A 24,427-nucleotide genomic window follows, 5' to 3' on the forward strand; every position below is an offset into this window, starting at 1 on the left:
ACCTAAGAATTTGAGTAACATAGGTGAGCATGAATTTGACAGCTAATATGCCCCTTGATATAAAAAAGAAGTATTCGTAAACTTGTAGTTCCGTAAACAATTGTAAAGATACGGAAATTTGGCATTACCGATAGCGACTCCTAATTTATAATGTTATAACTGGTATTAGGTTTTTCCAAACATGACAGAAGGAGGAGAGCGAACTTTTTAAAGCAACCAGTAATATTGAATTTCGAGTAATACAATTTTTCGATTTTCTTAGATAGGGAGACGGGAGCAGTATCATTCTTCACAACATCAGTGTCTCAGGTACTTTAAAGAAACATTTAAACATTTTTTATAAACTTTCCATGTTTGATATTTCTATAAAAATAATTCTCTCTTGGTTTTCCTACTTTACTTTCACTTTAGCAATACAAATGTGAAAGTGAAAGTAAACTGTGTCTAATGGAAAAACCGAAGAATTATGAAATAATAACTGTTCGTCTTGAGCATGAATTAATATTTGAATAAGTATACATCCTTCTTTGCTTAAGTAAATACATGAAATAGAGAGACAAGCAGTATTCACGGTTTATACCAGACTGTTTTTTTGGGTTGTTGACATGTTTTTTTCTTTTACATTTTCCCTGCTTCCTTTCTCTTTTGTTATCAACACTTCCTCACAGCTTGAAGAATCCTTACTGTAATTTACATGGTGTTGTCAATTAACTCTTTTTCAAATCTCCTGGCAATTAACTTCAGGAAATTGTAAACAGGACAATTTCGGAAAAAAAAGGCAGTGGCTATTTGACCGGCACCGGCAAAATAGCAAATTTGCTATTTAGCCGGCTCTGATTAAATTATATCTTACTGGAATTAAAATGGAAGAATAATAATTAAATATCAAAATTTTATAAGTAAAAACTTTTGTTACTGATACTCCGATATCAACACTTAAACTTTTAACTATTAAATTAAATATATTCTATGTGTTCTATCATATGTACACCAAAAAGAGTAAGGAAAATGTCTCAAATATAAAAAAAGAAGATGTGGTATGATTGCCAATGAGACAACTCTCCACAAGAGACCAAAATGACAGAGACATTAACAACTATATGTCACTGTACGGCCTTCAACAATGAGCAAAGCCCATACCGCGTAGTCAGCTTTAAAAGGCCCCGATATGACAATGTAAAACAATTCAAACGAGAAAACTAACGGCCTTATTTATATAAAAAAAATGAAGAAAACAAATATGTAACACACGACAACCACTGAATTACAGGCTCCTGACTTGGGACAGGCACATACATAAATAATGTGGCGGGGTTAAACATGTAAGCGGGATCCCAACCCTCCCCCTAACCTGGGACAGTGGTATAACAGTACAACATAAGAACGAACTATAAAAATCAAAGCACAAAATACAGGGAGACAAAATAACTGTTACAGCAAATTGCAAATCTTGCATCCGAAGCTACTGGTGGTGAATATCAACAGAGATTAGATGTTATTCAGAGCGAGAGTGGAGTGTTCATAGCTGCTAAAAGTGAACTCATAACAACAGAGATTAATATAAAAACTGATTGTGAGATAGTCTGGGCAACACTTACTGTTCAAGGCAGCTACCCAATTTACATAGGTTCCTACTACAGAAGACCTTCAAGGAAAACCGATATGATAGAGGAACTGGAGAAGTCAATCGAACAAATGACATTAACTTGAGGTATTGTTTTACATTGTCATTTCGGGGCATTTTATAGCTGACTATGTGGTATGGGTTTTGTTCATTGTTGAAGGTCGTACGTTTACCTATAATTGTTAATTTCTGTGTCATTTTGGTCTCTTGTGGAGAGTTGTCTCATTGGCAATCATACCACATCTTCTTTTTTATATATACCTATCTACATATGTAACATATGCACACATGATGCAGATTCAAAGGAAACCAGTGTAATGTGTAGTTCTTCCAAAGGGCTGGGGCAAAAAATTTGTTTTGTAACAATTGCAAATGTTAAATCATTTGTCCATTTGAAATTCATATCAAAAGACTTTTAATATTGGCTGTCATGTCTGATTTATGAATGTAGTTTTACATACTACTTTTTTAATCACATGGCAGGATATTAAACCATAGATTTTACAAAGATTTGAAAATCATCTTTTTTATAAATAATTTAGAAAAAATATATTTAATACGATAACTTTATTTGCAAAACAGACAAAAACCAATTTAGGTTATGGCAAATACAAAACAAACATGATCAAACATAATGAAAACTCGACAATATTATAATAGATATATGATAAAAACAGTTATTGTTCTCCTTTTCTCAGTTCTAATGACTCTTTAATAAAAGAAACAACTGCTTTTACATCATTTGGTGTTGATGGATTTAGTATAATAATGTACATACGAAGTGTGTTTTCATGCTTTTTATTAATATTTTAAAGTTATAAATTATTTATTTATGAACATCTTCAATTTTTTATCTTTTATTGTACTGTATATTTAATGCTTGATATTGTGATAAAATGATTATAAATTATTAATAAGCTTTTATATTATCTACTAATCACATCAATGAACAGTTTTATTCAGTGCCGGTCAAATAGCAAATTTGCTATTTTGCCAGTGCCGGTCAAATAGCCACTGCCAAAAAAAAACATGTATCTATACAAAAAAAATATGTTGTTGTTTATATAATTAGAAACATGTCATACAAATAAAACTGATGGTGCTGATTTATTGAAATACCCACAGCTACATATGGATATACATGATATATGGGCGCTAAACATCATAATTTTTTTGTCATGGATGAGACTACACAGCTACACATTAGATGGTGCATACTGCATATACAAATGATATATATTCATAAAGAGAACAGAATAAAATTTGAAAATACACTATTTATCATGTTTATACACTATATTTAAGGTGGTACCTAACACTACAGGGAGATAACTCTGTAAAATCAGCTGAACGTTTTAATTACCTTGCGTTGTTAAGGGAATATTAAGCTTCTCAATGATCAAAATTAGTGTTTGTCAAACTGCTATGTAACCAGTGTAATTTTTCTGATAAAATGGTTGGTTCAAATTTTTTGAAATTTTTATATTTTTGTCAAAGGGTCAAAGTAAATACTTTGTCAAAATTTTATGAAAATTAAACGAGCCAATTGAATTTTAGTGAAGGTGTTAGGTACCACCTTAATAGATTGTTATTTGAATTTCAGAAAAGGGATAGAAGAACGAGTGGGAAACAGGAAGAAACTACAAGAGAAAGAGAGGAGGTAGATACACAAGGTGGGGATAATCAAATGGACTCCAAACATACCAAAGGAGGGTTTGTATATATAATCAATAATCATGATAATAAGATAATCATCATCATGATCATAATATATACTAAAATAATGTAAATAATTATTAATTTCTCTTCAAGTTGTAAAAAAGAAACATGAGTGGGAACACTACAAGCAATGAAAAGTTAACAATTTTGTAATCACTGTGCCAATTCTGATAATATTTATAATAATGATGCTCATGATCTGTTGGATTTAAGAAATACTGTCATGACTGTGCACTATATTAGCATGTATATATATACAAAGATTAGGTATGTCAGATTGCCAATGAGACATCTATCCACAACACACCTAATGATATAGAAATAATAGGTCACTGTTCTGCCTTCAACAATGAACAAAGCACATACCAAATCAAAGGCCCTGAAATGACAAATATAAAAAAATGTAATCAGCCTAATTTATGTACAAAATAATGAATGATAAACCGATGAATAACAGACTCCTGACTTTTAGGTTGACAGGTGAGCCTTTGCTGTAAATATAAAAAAAAAATCACCTGTCATGTCTAAAAGTATACCATTTTTTTTGATGTGCAGATAAAATATAGTCTATATTTAATGTAAAATTAAACTTTAGTAAATGTATAAATATCATCTTATACCCATTTTCTACTTGCAGTTATGACCAAGCTGATACTCAAGGTCGTCAAGAAGATCCATCTTCTAAAAAGATACAGCAACAAGATTTGAAACAATCTCAAAATGAGTAAGTCAGATGAACAGCAACACAGAAAAATGAAATAAAAAGTTTCTGAATTTAAATGTTTCACAGTGAGATGTGTCAATTTTTTATACCCCCTGATATAGTGTAGGGAACATTAAGTTTTACCCTTATCTACCTGAATGTCTGTCTGTCCATCCATACTTCTCTAAGTTAGTTTCAGTTCTTTTAGTTTGCCTCAACCAAACTTATACAGAATGTTTATAACCATAAAATGAAGATTAAGTATGATTTTTAGTGGTGTCTTTTTAACCGTTCCAGAGTTATGCCCGTTTACAAATGGAAATATTGCTGAATTCAATTTTGTTTCCGTTCTCCAACTTAATTTACTTCAATCAAATGTTATGAAACTTTTATACAATGCTGATACAAATCAAGTTTGAGTTTTGGTGGGGTCACTTTTACTGTTCTAGAGATATTTGGCTTACAAATGGAAAAAAAAATGCTTAACTTTTTGTTTCAGTTCTCTAAATTAAGTTTGCCTCATCCAAAGGTTATGAAACTAATGCACAATACTCATAACTACAAAACTCAGATCAAGTACCACTTTGGTTGGTGTCACTTTAACAGCTCTTCAGTTATGTCCCTTTATAACTTTAAATGAAAGGCAAGAGAGGGCATCATCTGTGTCCCAATTTTTAAAGTTGTAAATAGAAGACCATCAAACATCCAATATGCAAGTAAATATTTTTTTCAGGTCTGCATGTTTTGACAACAAGTGTAGTGTCTTTAGGACAAATTCTGCATAAATTTAAATAATTACATTAGATGTATGTTTTATTACAATATATTATTCTGATTGGCTACACTGCAATCTCGCGTTATTCCTTAATCAACTTCATTACACAATTAAATTTATCTTTCATGATGACACAAGGTCCCACAATAAAGTGCACAGGTAAATTAAATAAAAACTTGACAAAAATCGTGTTTTCATTATCCTAGCTAAAAAATGTAATTTTAAGTATTGAATGCTTCTTTTTGTAATTTCATACGGTTGTAAAAGTGTCAGGGGCGGATCCAGAACCTTGATGTCTGGGGGGGCACCATGAAACCAAAATTTTAGATTTTTTAGAGATGTATATACGGTATATGCGAGTGTGAGTGTTTTGTTTTTTGGTTGTTGTTTTTTAAAAGGGGGGAAGGTCAGATCATCGTTTCTATATCTCTATATTTTTAGATTTTTTTTTATTGTTTTTACTATTTCACTTTATACTTTCTTTTCCTGCCAATTGATCTGTTATTATATTTGTCCTCAACATGCATCAAATCTTTGCCACTGGACGTTATTAACAACATACAATCAATCAATATTTTCTTCATCACCTCTATATTTTTTTGGCCTTGCTTCCAGACTTACTTTTTTGTACATTATTCTAATATCTGTAAAACACCTTCATATCCTTACAAATGGTGACCTTTTTTAGCCTCATACATGTACATGGCAATTGAAACAATAAAAATAAACAAATATAACTGTATGCTCGGGCATTTAAAGAAATGATTAAGTCCCAGATTCAGTTACAAAATAGATCTTAGGAAAATAATTTAGCATTTTATTAATGATTATTTTATAAGAAAATGTCAATTCATCATGTTTTTCCTAGACCGGTGAAAAAAAGAGGGTTTGACAAATTGTCGATTTCCCTTGAAAATAAGAGGGAAGTAAATAGGACATTCCATTCCATTTAAAAAAACAAACGTGTATGGTATTAAAAAATAAATGATTTGATTTGTTGCTGAATAAATTCACAAAAAGACCGTTTTGAAGAGAGAAAAAACATAAATTCTAAATAAAATGGTAATGTGAGTACTGTATTTTGGAATGGAGAGAAACTAAGAACCTAAATATAGATGTATACCAACATTATCGACATAAACATATAATTTGTATACCTATTCTTTAAAAACACAGATTGGTAATCGATTTTAATCTTTATTGTATTATAAACCAATAAAAATTCGTACTATTCCAATCAACATGTAAATGTATTTTCCATAATTTAAGCTTGCAAAGAGAAATTAAAAACACACAAAGGTGTCAATATTTACACACCCATCGATAAGTTGTCATAAATCACGCATGTGGACGCTGGAATTAATTAACGGCCAGTATAAGAAGTCAAATCAAGCTGTGATTCATTTCCGCTCTAGATATTAAGAAGATTCAGTAGCAATAAAATTATGTTAAAAATTTTTTTTGGTGACCTGAACTGGGGGGGCACATGCCCCCTGTGCCCCCCCGGTAAATCCGCCACTGAGTGTTGACCATGTGCACATTTTTAGAATGAAGCACTTCCGCGCTTCATACAAAATGTACTTCGATCAACGTTTTTACATCCCTATGAAGTTACAAAAAGAAGCATTCAGTTTTTAAATATGAGAGTATAAAACATGCAGTTATGTGGTACTTGGATTCACAGGAGGTGATGTTACAATGACATTTTTAGTCAATACTACATGTTCAATTTTATGTTTAAATTGAAAATGAAAGTAAATTATAAATTAGAGTCAGTGTTTTCCTGTTCTGTAGCTGTTTACGATGTGATTGATGTCTATTCAATATATGTCTGTGTTCAGATATTCACAATGTAGTTTTCTAGTGCTGATCGACGTTATAAGGAAAATGAAAACAAATGATAAATTGTCAGCCTCATTTCCCAAATAGATAACATCTATTGTTGCTTGTATTAAAAAGTCTATACACAATCAAATATATTTGTTGAAAACAAATGGACTTGATATGTAAAGTCTAATCAAACACAAAAAAGTGTTTGTTATACAGAAAATCTTGTTTAAAATCTTGTCAGCTTGATCTGTCTACTAGTGTAAGACTATCCAGAAAAACAAATGACTTTTCACCATAAAGTTATGTTAAAATGCATGTTATATTTTGTAATATTTTATGTAACTATTTTTTCTAAAATAGTTGACAATACACCTTATCGCTATTTCTGGCTGACCTGCGAATCTGTCCCGCTTGAACTATTGATGTCATACAACAATCACTTTTCCATTGTGGCATCAGATATTTTGTATTATGACGTCAAGATTTTACGGGAACCTCTATGATTTCCAGTAATGGCTGACAAATAGAGATAAGGTGTATGGTTGAGAAGGTCAGAGGACCTATTTTGATAAGCTTATATCAAGTATTACCATGATTTTCTATATGGAAGGGTCTATAAATACATGTACAATTAAAGGTAAGGAAATTATTTATTTTATATTTCTAACCAACCCCTTTTGATTCTTTGATTTTTTTTTTATCTTTCATCCTTTTACCAAATTATTATTTTTTAAACTTGACACATTATTTTAATATTTTAGTAAAACTCCTTCTGTAAAAGACATAAAAGTTATGAGAGAGGAAGAATTTAATTCACCAAGGTATAACACATGTGGAAATATTGGCAAAGCAGTGATTGTAAGCAACTTTATGGAGGGATGGAAGGCAGGAACGGGAGATCACTTGGTAGCAAGGTCATATGCCAAGAAGGATTGTGAAGTGCTAGAAAAATCACTTAAAAGTCTAGGATTTAAACCTTTAGATGAAAATGAAGGCAAAATGGTGTACAAAAACCTGACAAAAAGCCAGTTTAAAGACTTATACAAAAAAGGTAAGATAATAGTATGATTTTTTGGCAAACTTCAGATTTAATCATGGAAAGACACAAATGGTACCTGAAGTGGGCTATTAAAAATAAGAGACAACATCATAAGAAAAAAAGAAAACTACAAAAGACACCAGTAGCAAAACACTACACACATACACTCAATAAAATTGGGATGAACTCCTGAGGTTTCTCCATAAGTGGAATAAGCTCTTGTTTCATTGGTGGAATAAGATCCTGATTCATCAGTGGAATAAGCTCCTGCTCATTACTGGAACAAGCTCCTGCTCTTACAGTGGACTAAGCTCCTCCATTAGGGGACTTAGCTGTTGCTCCATTAGTAGACCTAGCTCATGCTCCATCAGTGGAATAGGGTCCTGCTTCATCAGTGGAATAAGCTGCAGATCCAATAGTGAAATAAGCTTATGCTCCAAAGTGGAATAAGCTCATGCTCTAAAGTGAAATAAGCTTATGCTCTAAATTGGAATAAGCTCATGCTCCTAAGTGGAATAAGCTGCAGATCCAATAGTGAAATAAGCTCTCTAAAGTGGAATAAGCTCATGCTCCCTTAGTGGACTAATCTCATGATCCAGTCTCTGTGGTGAACTTAGCTCCTACTTTATTAGTTGAATAAGCTCCTGCTCCATTAATTGAAGAATATCATTCTCTAATAGTTGCACAAACTATCTTATTTGTCATGTTCTATGCAATTAAAAAATGGTGATAAGATGTATCAGTAATGCTAATCAAAATTAAAATTTTTACTGCTAGGAGAAAAGAAATTTGAGATTTGAACCAAATATTTTATCATTTGTATGTTACATGCAAAAGTTAGTTTATTCTTGTAAAAAGAATGAAATTGAGAAAGGAAATGGGGAATGTGTCAAAGCGACAACAACCCGACCATAGAGCAGACAACAGCCGAAGGCCACCAATGGGTCTTCAATGTAGCGGGAATTCCCACACCTGTATGTGTCCTTCAGCTGGCCCCTAAAAATATGTATACTAGTACAGTGATAATGGACGTCATACTAATCTCCGAATTGTACACAAGAAACTAAAATTAAAAATCATAAGACTAACAAAGGCCAGAGGCTCCTGACTTGGGACAGGCGCAAAATTGCGGCAGGGTTAGACATGTTTATTAGATCTCAACCCTCCCCCTATACCTCTAGCCAATGTAGAAAAGTAAACGCATAACAATACGCACATTAAAATTCAGTTCAAGAGAACTCTGAGTCCGATGTCAAAAGATGTAACAAAAGAAAATAAATAAAATGACAATAATACATAAATAACAACAGACTACTAGCAGTTTACTGACATGCCAGCTCCAGACCTCAATTAAACTGATTGAAAGATTATGTCTTCATCATATGAATACTAGTACAGTGATAATGGACGTCATACTATACTCCGAATTATACACAAGAAACTAAAATTAAAAATCATACAAGACTAACAAAGAAATATGTTTTGTTTTTAAAAATATTAACTCTCATTTTACACTTTGATAAAATTTATTTTCATATTATTATGTAGCATCTTGCAGAAATGATAATATAAAATCTCCCATTTTATCCATTGAACAACAGACTCATAATAAATAACAGTTTTTAAATAAGAGAGATTACTTAAAATCAACTCACCATAGTCTTAAAATAAGATGCAAGAATATTTTCACTGAACAAAGCAACTGAAGTTACTGAACATGCTACATTTTACCTAATTTTATGGGTTTTTTTTCTAATATCCTATCTTTGATTTTTTTATCACTATTAGCTGCAACGGAAATCAACTACAGACCTAAAGTGGGTGAAGGTTATACTTGTGTTCTGTTTTTTGTCATGTCATATGGAAAACCAGGACTGATACAGTGTCATAAAGAAGGTAAAGAAATAAAGCATCCATATGTAGAACAAAAAGACCTACAAGAAGCTTTCCAACCACAGCATAATCCTTCACTGGCCTTGAAACCAAAATTCTTCATAATTCAGGTTTGTACAACTTTTGGTTCAACTAGGTCATACAGTGACCTACATGCATAGCTGTTAATTTCTGTGTCATTTAGTCACATGTGGAGAGTTGTCTCATTGGCAATCATACCACTTTTTTATATATGCAAGGCCATTTAAGCTTTTACCATGATTTATTGTCTAACATGTTATTATTTAAAACTTTTCACATTTTTAGCTCACCTGGCCCGTCGTCGTCCGTCGTCGTCCATCGTTGTTAACTTTTACAAAAATCTTCTTCTCTGAAACTACTGAGCCAAATTAAACCAAAGCCACAATCATCATAAGGGTATCTAGTTTAAAAAATGTGTCCGGTGACCTGGCCAACCAACCAAGATGGCCACCATGGCTAAAAATAGAACATAGGGGTAAAATGCAGTTTTTGGCTTATAACTCAAAAACCAAAGCATTTAGAGCAAATCAGACTGGGTTAAATTGTTAATCAAGTCAAGATCTATCTGCCCTGAAATTTTCAGACGAATTGGACATTCTGTTGTTGGGTTGCTGCCCCTGAATTGGTAATTTTAAGGAAATTTTGTTGTTTTTGGTTATTATCTGGAATATTGTTATAGATAGAGATAAACTGTAAACAGCAATAATGTTCAGCAAAGCAAGATTTACAAATAAGTCAACACGACCGAAATGGTCAGTTGACTCCTTTAGGAGTTATTGCCCTTTATAGTCAATTTTCAACCATTTTTTCTTAATCTTAGTAATCTTTTACAAAAATCATCTCCTCTGAAACTACTGAGCCAAATTAAACCAAACTTGGCCACAATCATCCTTGGGGTATCTTGTTTAAAACATGTGTCTGATGACCCTGCCATCCAACCAAGATGGCCGCCATGGCTAAAAATAGAACATAGGGGTAAAATGCAGTTTTTGGCTTATAACTCAAAAACCAAAGCATTTAGAGCAAATGTTACATGGGGGTAAAATTGTTTATCAGGTCAAGATCTTCTGCCCTGAAATTTTCAGATGAATCAGACAACCCGTTGTTGGGTTCCTGCCCCTGAATTGGTAATTTTAAGGAAATTTTGCTGTTTTTGGTTATTTTCTTAAATATTATTATAGATATAGATAAACTGTAAACAGCAATAATGTTCAGCAAAGTAAGATTTACAAATAAGTCAACACGACCGAAAAGGTCAGTGGACCCCTTTAGGAGTTATTACCCTTTATAGTCAATTTTTAACCATTTTTCGTAAATTTTAGTAATCTTTTACAAACATTGTCTCCTCTGAAACTACTGGGCCAAATTAATCCAAACTTGGCCATAATCATCTTTTGGGTATTTAATTTAAAAAATGTAACCGGTGACCAGGCCATCCAACCAAGATGGCTGCCACGGCTAAAAATAGAACATAGGGGTAAAATGCAGTTTTTGGCTTATAACTCAAAAACCAAAGCATTTAGAGCAAATGTTACATGGGGGTAAATTGTGTATCAGGTCAAGATCTTCTGCCCATAAATTTTCAGATGAATCAGAAAAGCTGTTGTTGGGTTGCTGCACCTGAATTGGTAATTTTAAGGAAATTTTGCTGTTTTTGGTTATTTTCTTAAATATTATTATAGATATAGATAAACTGTAAACAGCAATAATGTTCAGCAAAGTAAGATTTACAAATAAGTCAACATGACCGAAATGGTCAGTGGACCCCTTTAGGAGTTATTACCCTTTATAGTCAATTTTTAACCATTTTTAGTAATCTTTTACAAACACCATCTCCTCTGAAACTACTGGGCCAAATTAATCCAAACTTGGCCACAATCATCTTTTGGGTTCTAGTTTTAAAAATGGGTCTGGTGACCTGGCCATCCAACCAAGATGGCCACAATGGCTAAAAATAGAACATAGGTGTTAAATGCAGATTTTGGCTTATAACTCAAAAACCAAAGCATTTAGAGCAAATCTGACGGGGTTAAATTGCTTATCAGGTCAAGATCTATTTGTCCTGAAATTTTCAGATGGATCGGACAACCTGTTCTTAGGTTGCTGCCCCTGAATTGGTAATTTTAAGGAGATTTTGCTGGTTTTTGTTATTATCTTGAATATTATTATAGATTGAGATAAACTGTATACAGCAATAATGTACATCAAAGTAAGACCTTAAAATAAGTCAACATGACCAAAATGGTCAATTGACTCCCTAAGGAGTTATTGTCCTTTATAGTCAATTTTTAACAATTTTCATAAAATTTGTAAATTTTTACTAACATTTTCCACTGAAACTACTGGGCCAAGTTCATTATAGATAGAGATAATTGTAAGCAGCAAAAATGTTCAGTAAAGTAAGATGTACAAACACATCACCATCACCAAAACACAATTTTGTCATGAATCCATATGCGTCCTTTCTTTAATATTCACATAGATCAAGGTGAGCGACACAGGCTCTTTGGAACCTCTAGTTCAAAATGATAATGAAGTTTACCTTATTGTTGCTGTGCTAATTGCCGTAAAGCAACCAACAATCAATCAATCAATCCTTACGGATCCTAGTATAAATTTTAGCTGGGAATTTAGCAAAAATAACTGCTGTTGCTAAAAATAGAAAATAAGGGTAAAATTCAAGTCCTTTGGCTTATATATCTCAAAAACTAAAGCAGTTGAAGAGAACAAATGACAGAGTTAAAACAATGAGCAGGTCAAGGTCTATCAGTCAGGGAATATTCAGATAAGTTTTCTCAAGCTTTTCTGTTATTGACTAAACTCTAATAATAGAGAAATAGTAAACAGCAAAAACATTCAACAAAATATGATCTACAAATACATCAACATGGCAAACATTGTTAGTCTTTGCCTGTTATCTTGAATGGTATAATATATGTTTAGATAATGTGAACTGCAAAAATCATCTGCAAAACCAGATCTACATGAATGCAAAACATGATGCCGTCATGGAAATAATTGGATGCCACCTAGTAGAGGGAAAAGGTTTAAATGATGATTTTTGAATGTCTTCTTTCTAATTACAAATTTTGCAGAACTATTGTGAAAAGATTTGAAGAAATATCTTCTGTGAAAAGATGATGAAGAATTACTATTTTTAATGGAACCCTCATGGTGAATGTGCATGAACATTCAACTTAAAAACTATAGGTGTTTCTTGTTACTTGTATTTTATATAGAATATCCTGTTGGTTTTCCTGTTTGATTGTTTAACACTGGACATTTTGGGGCTCTTTATCATGTTTATAGCTTGCTTTTGAGTATGTGCTAAGGCTCAGTGTTGAAGACAGTGCTTTGATCTATAACTGTTAACTTTTTATACTTTGTGACTTGGAATAAGTGTTGTTTAATTGGCATTCCTACCACCTCTTCTTATGTATATAATACTTTGAATTTGATGCAATGTTGAGGATTTTTCCTTTACATCAGACTATTCCTGAACCAGATAATAAAAGTGACGATGTAAGTTCAGAAGAGGAAGAAGAACCGGTAAAAACCACAAGAAGAATTCCAAGAGAGGCAGATTTTTTGACTTATGCAAGCGATGACTACTGTATACAAGGTGGGTATGTCAAGATAAAGGGGTCCATTACAAGGTTGGTATGTCCAGATAAAGTGGTCCAGTACAAGGTGAGTATGTCAGGATAAAGTGGTCCATTACAAGGTGGGTATGTTAAGATAAAGTGGTCCATTACAAGTCGGGTATGTCAAAATAAAGTGGTCCATTACAAGGTGGGTATGTCAAGATAAAGTGGTCCATTACAAGGTGGGTATGTCAAGATAAAGTGGTCCATTACAAGATAGGTATGTCAAGATAAAGTGGTCCATTACAAGGTGTCTATGTCAAGATAAAGTGGCCATGGTCCATTACAAGGTGAGTATGTCAAGATAAAGTGGTCCATTACAAGAATGGTTTGTCAAGATAAAGTGGTCCATTACAAGGCGGGTATGTCAAGATAAAGTTGTCCATTACAAGGTTGGTATGTCCAGATAAAGTGGTCCAGTACAAGGCGGGTATGTCAAGATAAAGTGGTCCATTACAAGAATGGTTTGTCAAGATAAAGTGGTCCATTACAAGGCGGGTATGTCAAGATAAAGTTGTCCATTACAAGGTTGGTATGTCCAGATAAAGTGGTCCAGTACAAGGTGAGTATGTCAGGATAAAGTGGTCCATTACAAGGTGGGTATGTTAAGATAAAGTGGTCCATTACAAGTCGGGTATGTCAAAATAAAGTGGTCCATTACAAGGTGGGTATGTCAAGATAAAGTGGTCCATTACAAGGTGGGTATGTCAAGATAAAGTGGTCCATTACAAGGTGGGTATGTCAAGATAAAGTGGTACATTACAAGGTGGGTATGTCAAGATAAAATGGTACATTACTTAAATTTGCATTTACAATATGATACTGAAATGAAAAGATTTAACAAAAACAAATTGACAAGGAAAGAAATGATTTTACAAAAGGGAATATTCACAATTTTTTAATTATCATCTTAATATGTTTATAATAACATTTAAAATTATTGCTATTTTACAACATTTTCCTTTGATCTGAAAACTATCTGATAATTTCCTTTCTCAGTACAGTACAGTGATATGAAAAATTATTGCATGAAACTAAGGGCATACATTCTGGTTGTCAATGAAATTAACAATGTTGTCATAGGTAAAATAGCGATAAACAGATTATCATTGGTCATTTAAACTTGATTACTATTCTCTCACTTTAGCTGTACCGGCTAAAGCGAGAAAATCAATCTTGTTAAGATAACCAACAATAATCTATAAATATGTATGCATTAAGTTTTTCCTTGTAAACGCTAAAAAAAAAGATGATTAAAATCATTTATTTCATAAATGAGAACTCACCAGTCAGTTGTGATGTTGTTTTAATGACTGTGCCATGCATGTTATAAGTGGAATTAATTTCATTCAAGTATATTTGATACCATTTTCTAATGAGACTTATATGCACCAGAGTTCAAATGGTGTTTATTTAAGCAGAGTAAAGTCCTGTACAGTGACCTTTTGAATTGCAACAATGACAAATACCCAATCTGTATATTCAGGGTTAAGGTGGTACCCAACACTTTCACTAAAATTAATTTGGCTCGTTTAATTTTCATAAAATTTTGTCTAAGTATTTACTTTGATAGTACTTTAACAAAAATATAAAAATTAAAATACATTTGAACCAACCGTTTTGTCAGAAAAATTACACTGGTTATATAGCAATTTGACAAACACTAATTTTGATCATTGAGAAGCTTAATATTCCTTTTACAACACAACATAATTAAAACGTTTAGCTGATTTTACAGAGTTATCTCCCTGTAGTGTTAGGTACCACCTTAAGGGCTATAAAAATTTATGTGGGAGAGTAATGTAAGGAACTTTCAAAATACCCCTACAACCAAGAACAATTTGTTATATAATTTTGCATAAAGGTAATAGACACATACTGAAAAAAGACCCATGACCCACATTCAATATTTAAACTTCTCTTTCTACATTCCCACATAAACTTGAATGAAATACTCTTAAAAGATTCAGAAATGAGCCACAAGGATATCAATTTGTCCATTAAATTGATAGTTGTATTTAAAAAAATATGTTTGTATCACTTGTTCACAGTGTAGATACTATTCTGTACGCTATCCGGAAGTCGCGATTTTCGAAGCGAGAACTTTTTGAATCACATTTTAAATTTGATGGGTATACTGAATTAAACGGTAAGTTGGTCATCTGTACATTGCTTAATGATTAATTCAGCCGACATCGATATTCTCAAATGGTTTAGAATTAAATTCCACACATTCATTATTCGTATCTTTGCCTTAATCAAGAGATGTTCAAGTGCATCACTAAGAAAAATCAGTCGGCGAATCTAAAAACAATCTTTTTACCCTCTTAGTGTACAAATTAACGTAAAAACCAGACATAATTAACCAAATGAAGTATATTTCAAGTGGTGGTAAAAGTTTCAACCAGATCTTTGAAGCCAGAAATAAGAAAATTACACTTGTTTGAATTTCTCACTGTACGATCAGTCTCGCTTGTATATTTTAAAACTGTATGATCAGTCTTTATGTCACTGTATTCTAGTGGTGATTTCAAAGCTATTTACGATACATTAGAAGGTGCCATTTTTCTAAATAACACATATATATTTCAATACATTCACATCCTGAAAGCTTATGAAACATTTTTTAGCTTAATAGGGTGTACTCGACTTACTACATTAAGTATAAGGATGTTTAAATGTTGCTAAAATAAGAGGAAGGTTTGATGTATACTAGTATATAAGTTTCAGAAATGTCCTCCGTTATACTTAGAATTGTACAAACACACAGATTTAGTTGTTATATAAAAATGCATGTATTTACACACATTTGAGGCCGTACTGTAGCCTATAATTGATCCCAGTTCCTTCACTTTGTTTAAGATGTAGAGCTGTCTCTTTGACACTCAATTGTACACCACTTTGTCAAGCGGGGGGTTATAGTGATAAAGAAGTCCGTCTTTCCGTTCGTCCGTTGGACCGGTACAATATGTGTCGCCGGTTTTGTAAGCGCATCTCCTCATAAACGACTTTATATACATTGGGGGTTCCGGCCATTTTTAAATGGAGAGGTGTCCAATCCAGGAGAAAAGGGGATTTCAAATATATGTTCCCATACAAATGCATTGATAGTTGAAAAAAGGGGTTTCAAACTGCCAGATCCCCTTTTTTTTGACTCCGTCATTGATATAACTATTAATTAATCTTATTCGGATTCATAAATGATAATGACTGAATTGTGCACCGTCTATTTCGAATTTTAGTAAAAATCTTTTATGGGGTTACTTTATATAAGATACGGACTTGAACATTGCATTATATGGGGGCACCCATCAGGTATTTCCAACACCTCCTAAACCAATCATTAAAGTTTTCTGAAATTGCTCCATTTTTACTGGATTAATGCATTATGGACCTTCTATTTCTGTAAACTTACCAAAATTATATCACATGAATTAACCCCCTACGCAAAGCTGTCTTTATCCATTTTTTGTTATTTTAAAAGAGACAAGCTTGATTTATGTTATCCTCAATTGGTCAACGGAGGACGGTGTAAATAATCTTTAAAAATCAGTATGTAATAGCTATAAACAGATAACTGTAACGATACACTATTACAAAGTTCACAAGCGAATCATGTATTACGTTTTAGGCATTTGATTTTAAATAAGACTGATGGAACAAAAATACAATTATTTTGCCATCTAAAAAATTCATCAGAAATATATTTGTATTGTCTGATGAAAGTAATTACACGTTATAGTTCCCTTGATAGTTCATAATATCACATATACACGTATATACCTTTAAATTGCTGTTGTTTTTTCTTCAAAATCACGACTGGTCATACAGTCAAAAAATCTGAAATCGCTTCTAGAATACAGTCAGTTCTAGACTGATCGTACAGTAATTTATTTTGGGATCCTCAAGGAAAACATATTTTTTATGGGAAATACGAATATTCTACTTACATACGAAAAGAATATTGAACAGTATATATTTAACTGTAAATTGATGCAAATATTTGCAATAAAAGATTATTTGCTTTGTACTACGAGAGCAAAATTGTCCATCGATTTAACTTTTTTCTACCAAGTTGATGTGATGCACACGTATATTTTATATTCTAATGCATGTTTTTGTTACAGTAACTCATATTTATGATGCTATATATACCTTGAAGATGTTCAAAGCACTTTGTAGATATAGGAGTGAACAAATGATGAGAAAAGTTACCGTAGGCAAAACCGTCCTGTTAGCCAGTTGGAAATCATCGCTTCGAAAATCGCGACTTCCGGATAGCGTACAGAATAGTATCTACACTGTGTTGTTTAGTAGAATGAAACTTTACTTTTCATGAATATAATTTCTAATGTATATTTATTTTGAATGAATATCATATATTTAAAAAAAATAATTGCAGAACTTCTGTTTGATAAAAAATAGATAAAACATGATCTTTCATTAGTAGATAGTCTTCAACTTTATAATGCTTCTTGTAAAGATATAGAACAGTATATGATATAAATATGATTATCTATTGTTTTAAAGGGGGAGACAATGATTTTATCAAAGCTGTCGTAGAAGTTTTAAATAGTCTAGCCGAAGATAAGAAGAAGAATGAGACTGCCATGGAGATTCAGAGAGTTTTGATAAGAATCAACAAAACATTTAAAGAAATAAGACAAAATAATAGGATTAGAATACCATGTGTTACTTCTTCACTAACAAAGCAGCTGATTTTATTTTGAATTCAACACTTGAGTCAGGCTATTATTTCAATTTGGAATTATTTTTAATTATAGAATTTGCAGAATTTCTTGTGCCTGAATGTTTTTATAAATTCCATGTTTATTCTTTATTTTTCTGTTCTGTGCAGCGGCAAAAATTTTCTATTACAAGGAAGAATGCATATTTTCAACAGAATGCACTGTGAAGCACACAACTCAATAGACCAATTTCGAGTTCATCCGTCACTGGAAAAAACTCGTCATTTATACACGCCTTTATGATGTCATTTACCAGATAGAGGGGGTCGCCTGTATCCCTGCACTATTTACGTTCATCAAGCATCTTAATGATCGTCATTGTGCAGGATAAACTAGAAATAATGGTTGTTCTGTAGATACTTGATGACAATTCCCTAATGACAGCAATGCTGATTGTCAATTTTGAGAATTCAATTTGCCGAATAATTCGTACAATATAGAATTATAGTTTTCCAACCACTCGCTCAAAATTGGAATGGAAGTGACGAGTCCCCTTACACGCACAAATGACATTCACTAAAACCAGAGTTTTTGACGGAAATGCATCGAACTCGAAAGTTGTCTATTAATATTAATCTATACAAAATACATTATATGGAAAGTGTAATGCAATGCTGTAAATTCAGAATTATTGGGTGCATTTATTATTGCGATTTTGCCATTTTAAAATTAAATGTGATTTTATTTTTTGCTATATGGGGGAAAATCCTTTTCCCAACATTTACCCTCATGTATATTTTCACAAGATATTATTTACATATTGGAAATATAAGAATTTTGTATTATCTGTGGTGTCTCAAATTTGAATTGAAAATCTTCCTTTATATATTTTATTTACTTAATTTGTTTCATTATGAATCATCATATAATATATCACTTGAAGCATTATTTTCTATGGTTTGAAAATGAAAAGACTGAATATTTCAGAAGTACAGTCTCTCAGATCACTCCTTTCATGTAGTTAGTACCTAGGGTATATTAGGTTGGTGTTTTAAGTCAATAAATTTAAAAAATGTTTTGCTTTCCCCAAAGCCTTCCATAAATAAGACATAAATAAGATAGTGCCCTTTTATTTCTGAGGTATAAATTAAAAATATACATATATATATATATGTGTCATTAATCTGGAGCTGGAGGTAAACATGTTCTTTTCCTTTCACATTAAAGATCATTAAATTATTATTCTTCTCTATTGCTACATGTCAACATGTACTTTGCAATACCAGCTGTTAAAGGGTACCCTGATTTCCCAAGAAATACGAGAAAAATGTAATATTTCAAAAACAAACTCATATATCCCAAGAACAAGATTTTTAGTGGCGTTATAGGTGTTGTACTGCTTAAGGTAGCACAATACAAAGATTTTTCATCCCAAATCAGACATCTTTAAACTGATGTAATTCCACCCATCTTTCTTTAAATTTTATAAATGAGGTACCAAAAGAAAGAAGAAGGATTAATCTTTCAAATTGTGATAATTTCATTATGACATATTTATTACATCATTAATTGTTATGTAATTATTTGCCATATTGTGATGTGTATACTTGAATGAATTTAGCTTCTTTGTTATTCATAGCATTCAAAAATATTTTATAGATTCTTACACAACACAGTTTGACCTCCAAAACTGTGTCTCAGATTTTTCCTTTTGTATTTCATTCTCTCATAAATCTTCAATGAAGTTTGCAACATCAATTCATAAGAGATCACTAAATTCAATTGGGTATAAAATTTGTTCTATTGATGTTTTTGGAAATCTGAGACACAGTTTTGGAGGTCAAGCTGTGTTGTACAAGAATATATAAAATATTTTGGGATGCTATGCAGAACAAAGAAGCTAAATTCGTTCAAGTGTGGACATCACAATATAGCAACTAGTTACATGATAATTAATTATGTCATTATGAAATTATCACAATTTGAAAGATTAATCTTTCTTCTTTCTTTTGGTACCTCATTTATAAAATACAAAGAAGGATGAAATGAATTACATCAGTTTAAAGTTGTCTGATTGGGAGTGACAAAATCTTTGTATTGTGCTACCTTAAACTAGTGTAAGCATATAATAATAAGGTTTAGGGCGTTCATATTTTATAAAAGTACACACAATCTTTAGAAAATCGATTTTTATACAGATTGCTTGTACTTTTACTGACTGATAGGACCAAATGAAATTTCTAATTACTTTTTTATTTCTCAGGATATTTCTCTGAAATTTGAAATATAATCAGATTAGACCATTGTTTACATAAATATATGAATAATATAACAAAATTGTCAAAGATGTCCGTCTGTCCGTCCGTCCGTCGTCCACACTTCGGACAATAACTCAAAAACGCTTTCACCAATTTCCATGAAACTTAAGTGAATTGTTTATATCTATTGACGTAAGCTCCCTTTCGTTTTTTTTAATTTCAGATTTTAAGTTTTGGATTAATGGGGCTTTATTCATAAAAAAGGGGGGATTTTCAACACTTCGGACAATAACTCAAAAAGGCTTTCACCAATGTCCATGAAACTTTGGTGAATTGTTTATATCTATTAATGTAAGCTCCCTTTCAATTTTTATAAATTTCAGATTTTAAGTTTTGGATTTATGGGGCTTTATTCATAAAAAAAAGGGGGATTTTCAACACTTCGGACAATAACTCAAAAAGGCTTTCACCAATGTCCATGAAACTTTGGTGAATTGTTTATATCTATTAATGTAAGCTCCCTTTCAATTTTTATAAATTTCAGATTTTAAGTTTTGGATTTATGGGGCTTTATTCATAAAAAAAAGGGGGATTTTCAACACTTCGGACAATAACTCAAAAAGGCTTTCACCAATGTCCATGAAACTTTGGTGAATTGTTTATATCTATTGATGTAAGCTCCCTTTCAATTTTTATAAATTTCAGATTTTACATTTCCGTGTTATGAATTTTTATGCTTAAAAAAGGGGGGATTTTCCAATTTTGGGACAATAACTAACACTTTCACAAAATTTTATGCAATTTTGATAAATTGTTTATATCTATTGACATAAGCTCCCTTTCCATTTTTATAAATTTTAGATTTTACGTTTTCTTAAGTAATGAATTTTTATACTTAAAAAAGGGGGATTTTATGAAACTTTGGTGAATATATTAATGTAACATCCCTTTTGATTTGTATATATATTTCTAGTTGATCATATAAATTCATTTAAAGCATAAAAGACGAGTTAAAAGAGCAACGGGCGTATCATGCGCTAAAGCGCAGCCCTTTATTGATTATTGTCTTAAATATTATTATAGATAGAGATAAACTGTAAACAGCAATAATGTTCAACAAAGTAAGATCTACAAATAGGTCAACATGGCCAAAATAGTCAGTTGACCCCTTATATAAGGAGTTATTGCCCTTTATAGTAATTTTTTACCAATTTTTTGTAAATTTTTGTTATGGTCTGTTTTAAACTTAGCCACAATCATTATTGGGGTATCTAGTTTTAAAAATGTGTCCGGTGAACTGATCAACTGACCAAGATGGCCACCATGGCTAAAAATAGAACATATGGGTAAAATGTAGATTTTTGCTTATAATCCTGAAACCAAATCATTTAGAGCAAATCAGACCGAGGTTAATTTTTTATCAAGTCAAGGTCTATCTGTCGTGAAATTTTCAGATGAATTGGACATTCAGTTGTTGGGTGGCTCCCCTGAATTGGTATTTTTTAAGGAAGTTTTGCCGTTTTTGGTTATTATCTTGAATATTATTATAGATAGAGATAAACTGTAAAAAGCAATAATTTTAAGCAAAGTAAGATCTACAAATAAGTCAACCTGATCAAAATGGTCAGTTGACCCCTTAAGGAGTTATTGCCCTTTATAGTAATTTTTTATCAATTTTTCGTAATTTTTTGTAATCTTTTACAAAAATATTCTCTGAAACTACTGAGCCAAATTTAACCAAACTTGGCCACAATCATCAGTTGAACCCTTTAGGAGTTATTGCCCTTTACAGTAAGTTTTTGTAAGTTTTAACAAAATATTTTTCAGTGTAGCTAATGGGCCAAGTTCATTATAGACAGAGATAATTGAAAGTAGCAAGAATGTTCAGTAAAGTACAATCTACAAACACATCGCCATCACAAACAACGAGCGACACAGTCTCTTGTTTTTTGTCTGCTGTTTTTGCAATATTTGCTCCAGTGGAAATATTATTCCAGAACTTTGTAGTATTTCTGGATGGTAGGGGTAACAGTTCTCCTGTTTTTTTATACAGCACCCGATTTTAAACAATGTATGATTCTATACAACGTACGATTTTATACAATATATAATTTTATACATTGCATGATTTTACAGTCTTGTCATGTTGTCATCAGTTGTTTTTTAACATGATTTTTTGAATTGCTTTAAAACAGTATCTCTAAATGTTTTATCATTGTGTATAACATGCTATACAAAATGCAGTCATATGTAATGAGTAAATGGATTGCTTGTTCTATATTTTTTTTTATACACTTTTAACTAATTTTGATAATATATTAAATTATAGACAGTGAATTTAATTCATGTTTTGAAAACAAACCCCTCCCAAAATTTCAATTGTAAAGGTATTATTGATTAAAGAATTGTGTATTTCAGATAGATAATTAATATTAATGTAATAATTCTTTGCTATAGTTCTGACAGTTAACATATAAACTGAGTCAGATAGAAGTTGTCCATATGTATGATATGTGCACATGTACATGTATACGACTTTGATTAATTTGGAAAATTCAAATTCGAAATAAAAGATAATTTTTGGCGGTTTTGTATGGTTCTTATAACAACTAAATTTTCAACAATTTTTTTTTCAAACAGTTACAAACTTTCCGAATAGATTTGATTCAACCTGAATAAGGTTAACAGATGTATTGTCCAGTGGCGGATCCAGAACTTTTCCTAGGGGGAGGGGGCAACTGACTGACCTAAGGGGGAGGGGCACTCCAGTCATGCATCAGTGATTCCCTATATAATAAACCAAATTTTTTTCACAAAAGGGGTGGGGGCGGGCCCCCAAAGCCCCCCCCCCCAGGATCCGCCTATGAATTGTTATTTATATATATTACTTGTAGGACAATTTCTGTCTGACACAACTCATATCATGTGGAATTTTGTTCCTAAACAAAGCATTGCTAAGGACATAGAAATACTGGCGTCCCGTTGTCCTGTCTTGTGAAAGATGGAAGGACACCAGGGGGCATTCAAACTCATAGTCAAAAATAAACTGACAATTTAAACCATTGCTAAAAAAAAAGACTACAGACTAAAAAAGAAAAGGATTAACAGACAATCAACAGAACACAGATAGTCACACAACATAGAAAACTATAGACTGAGCAACACGACCCCACAAAAACTTGGGATGATCTACAAAGAAATGGACAGGTCACAATTTGGAAGCTGAAATCATTTCTTTTGTTGTAAGGGTTTGATTTACCAACCCCTTTTGTAAATTTCTAGATGTAAGGCAAAATATGAGGTAGGCTAAAATGTATCTGTTGTATCCGTTATCTCAAATTCGTGGCATAGAATAAAAGTAAAATAATAGATGCATAAAGTGAATATGGTAAAAGAATTTTGGCCCCTTTTTTCCTGAACTGTTAGTCACAACTTCCAATGTCAATTCCAATATATCCATTTTGGTATGGAACCTTGTGTCAATATTTGTATTATAAACAGGTATTTAGTTAACACAGCTTCAAAAAGGAAAGATTTTTTTTAATTGTACTGAATTTCAGTAAGTTTATAGTTAGGACAAGTATTTTTTTGTTGATTATTTTTCCATGTATTTATTTTTCTGTACCATTCGTGTTTACACTGTTTTTATTCAAAGGGGAACCCCATTGATCATGTTACTAGTTAATGTCTTAAACATGTTGTGATATCTGTGCTTTATATAGTCATAAACTTGGTCAGTGGTTTGTCCTTTGGTACATATTAAATCTTTATATCTGATTTTGGTTATTTGATGCAAAATCCAGATCTCTTATAGTATATAATAAATTAATTAACAACTGAATAGTTGTCTGCTGTTGTAGAGCTCAAGATGTCAAGGTACATTTGTTTCACCTTCCAGAAAAAACTGAAAACTTTATTATAAATATTGCCATGATATCTGTTTGTATTGTGGCAATTATTCTGTACCCTTTATTTTGTTAGAAACAAATATTGCAATATTTGCTCCAGTGGAAATGTTATTTCAGAATTTGCATTTTTTTTCTGGATGATGGAGTAACAGTCTTCCTTTCTTTTTATACAAATCATGATTGTACAGTCTAATCATGTTGTCATCAGTTGTTTGTTTACATGATTTTGCGATTTACTTTTCATTTAAACAATATTTTCTGATTACTCTCCAACTTCGTACTCTATTTGGCCTTTTAAACATTTTTTTATTCCAGCATCACTGCT

At 31.9% G+C, this 24,427-nt stretch overlaps 1 protein-coding gene and 1 long non-coding RNA gene across 3 annotated transcripts in view; one reads left to right on the top strand and one right to left on the bottom strand.

Moving 5' to 3' along the window:
* The window catches only part of LOC143075489 (uncharacterized), a 391,914-nt gene that overhangs the window by 81,360 nt on the left and 286,127 nt on the right, over nucleotides 1-24,427 (bottom strand). The gene's annotated exons all lie outside the window — the stretch shown is intronic.
* LOC143075478 (uncharacterized) lies at nucleotides 150-19,011 on the top strand. Of its 2 annotated transcripts, none has more exons than XM_076250900.1 (7): nucleotides 150-309; nucleotides 3,228-3,337; nucleotides 3,981-4,067; nucleotides 7,413-7,702; nucleotides 9,479-9,693; nucleotides 13,094-13,226; nucleotides 17,779-19,011. In XM_076250900.1, the coding sequence occupies exons 2-7, from the start codon at nucleotides 3,312-3,314 to the stop codon at nucleotides 17,976-17,978; spliced, it is 951 nt and encodes a 316-aa protein (XP_076107015.1). In that variant the 5' UTR covers nucleotides 150-309; nucleotides 3,228-3,311; the 3' UTR covers nucleotides 17,979-19,011. The 2 variants fall into 2 exon arrangements, with proteins under 2 accessions (XP_076107015.1, XP_076107016.1); XM_076250901.1 differs by lacking the exon at nucleotides 150-309 and adding an exon at nucleotides 1,459-1,711.

The sequence above is a fragment of the Mytilus galloprovincialis genome, chromosome 5 (assembly GCF_965363235.1).
Source record: "Mytilus galloprovincialis chromosome 5, xbMytGall1.hap1.1, whole genome shotgun sequence".
Taxonomy (NCBI): Eukaryota; Metazoa; Mollusca; class Bivalvia; order Mytilida; family Mytilidae; genus Mytilus; species Mytilus galloprovincialis.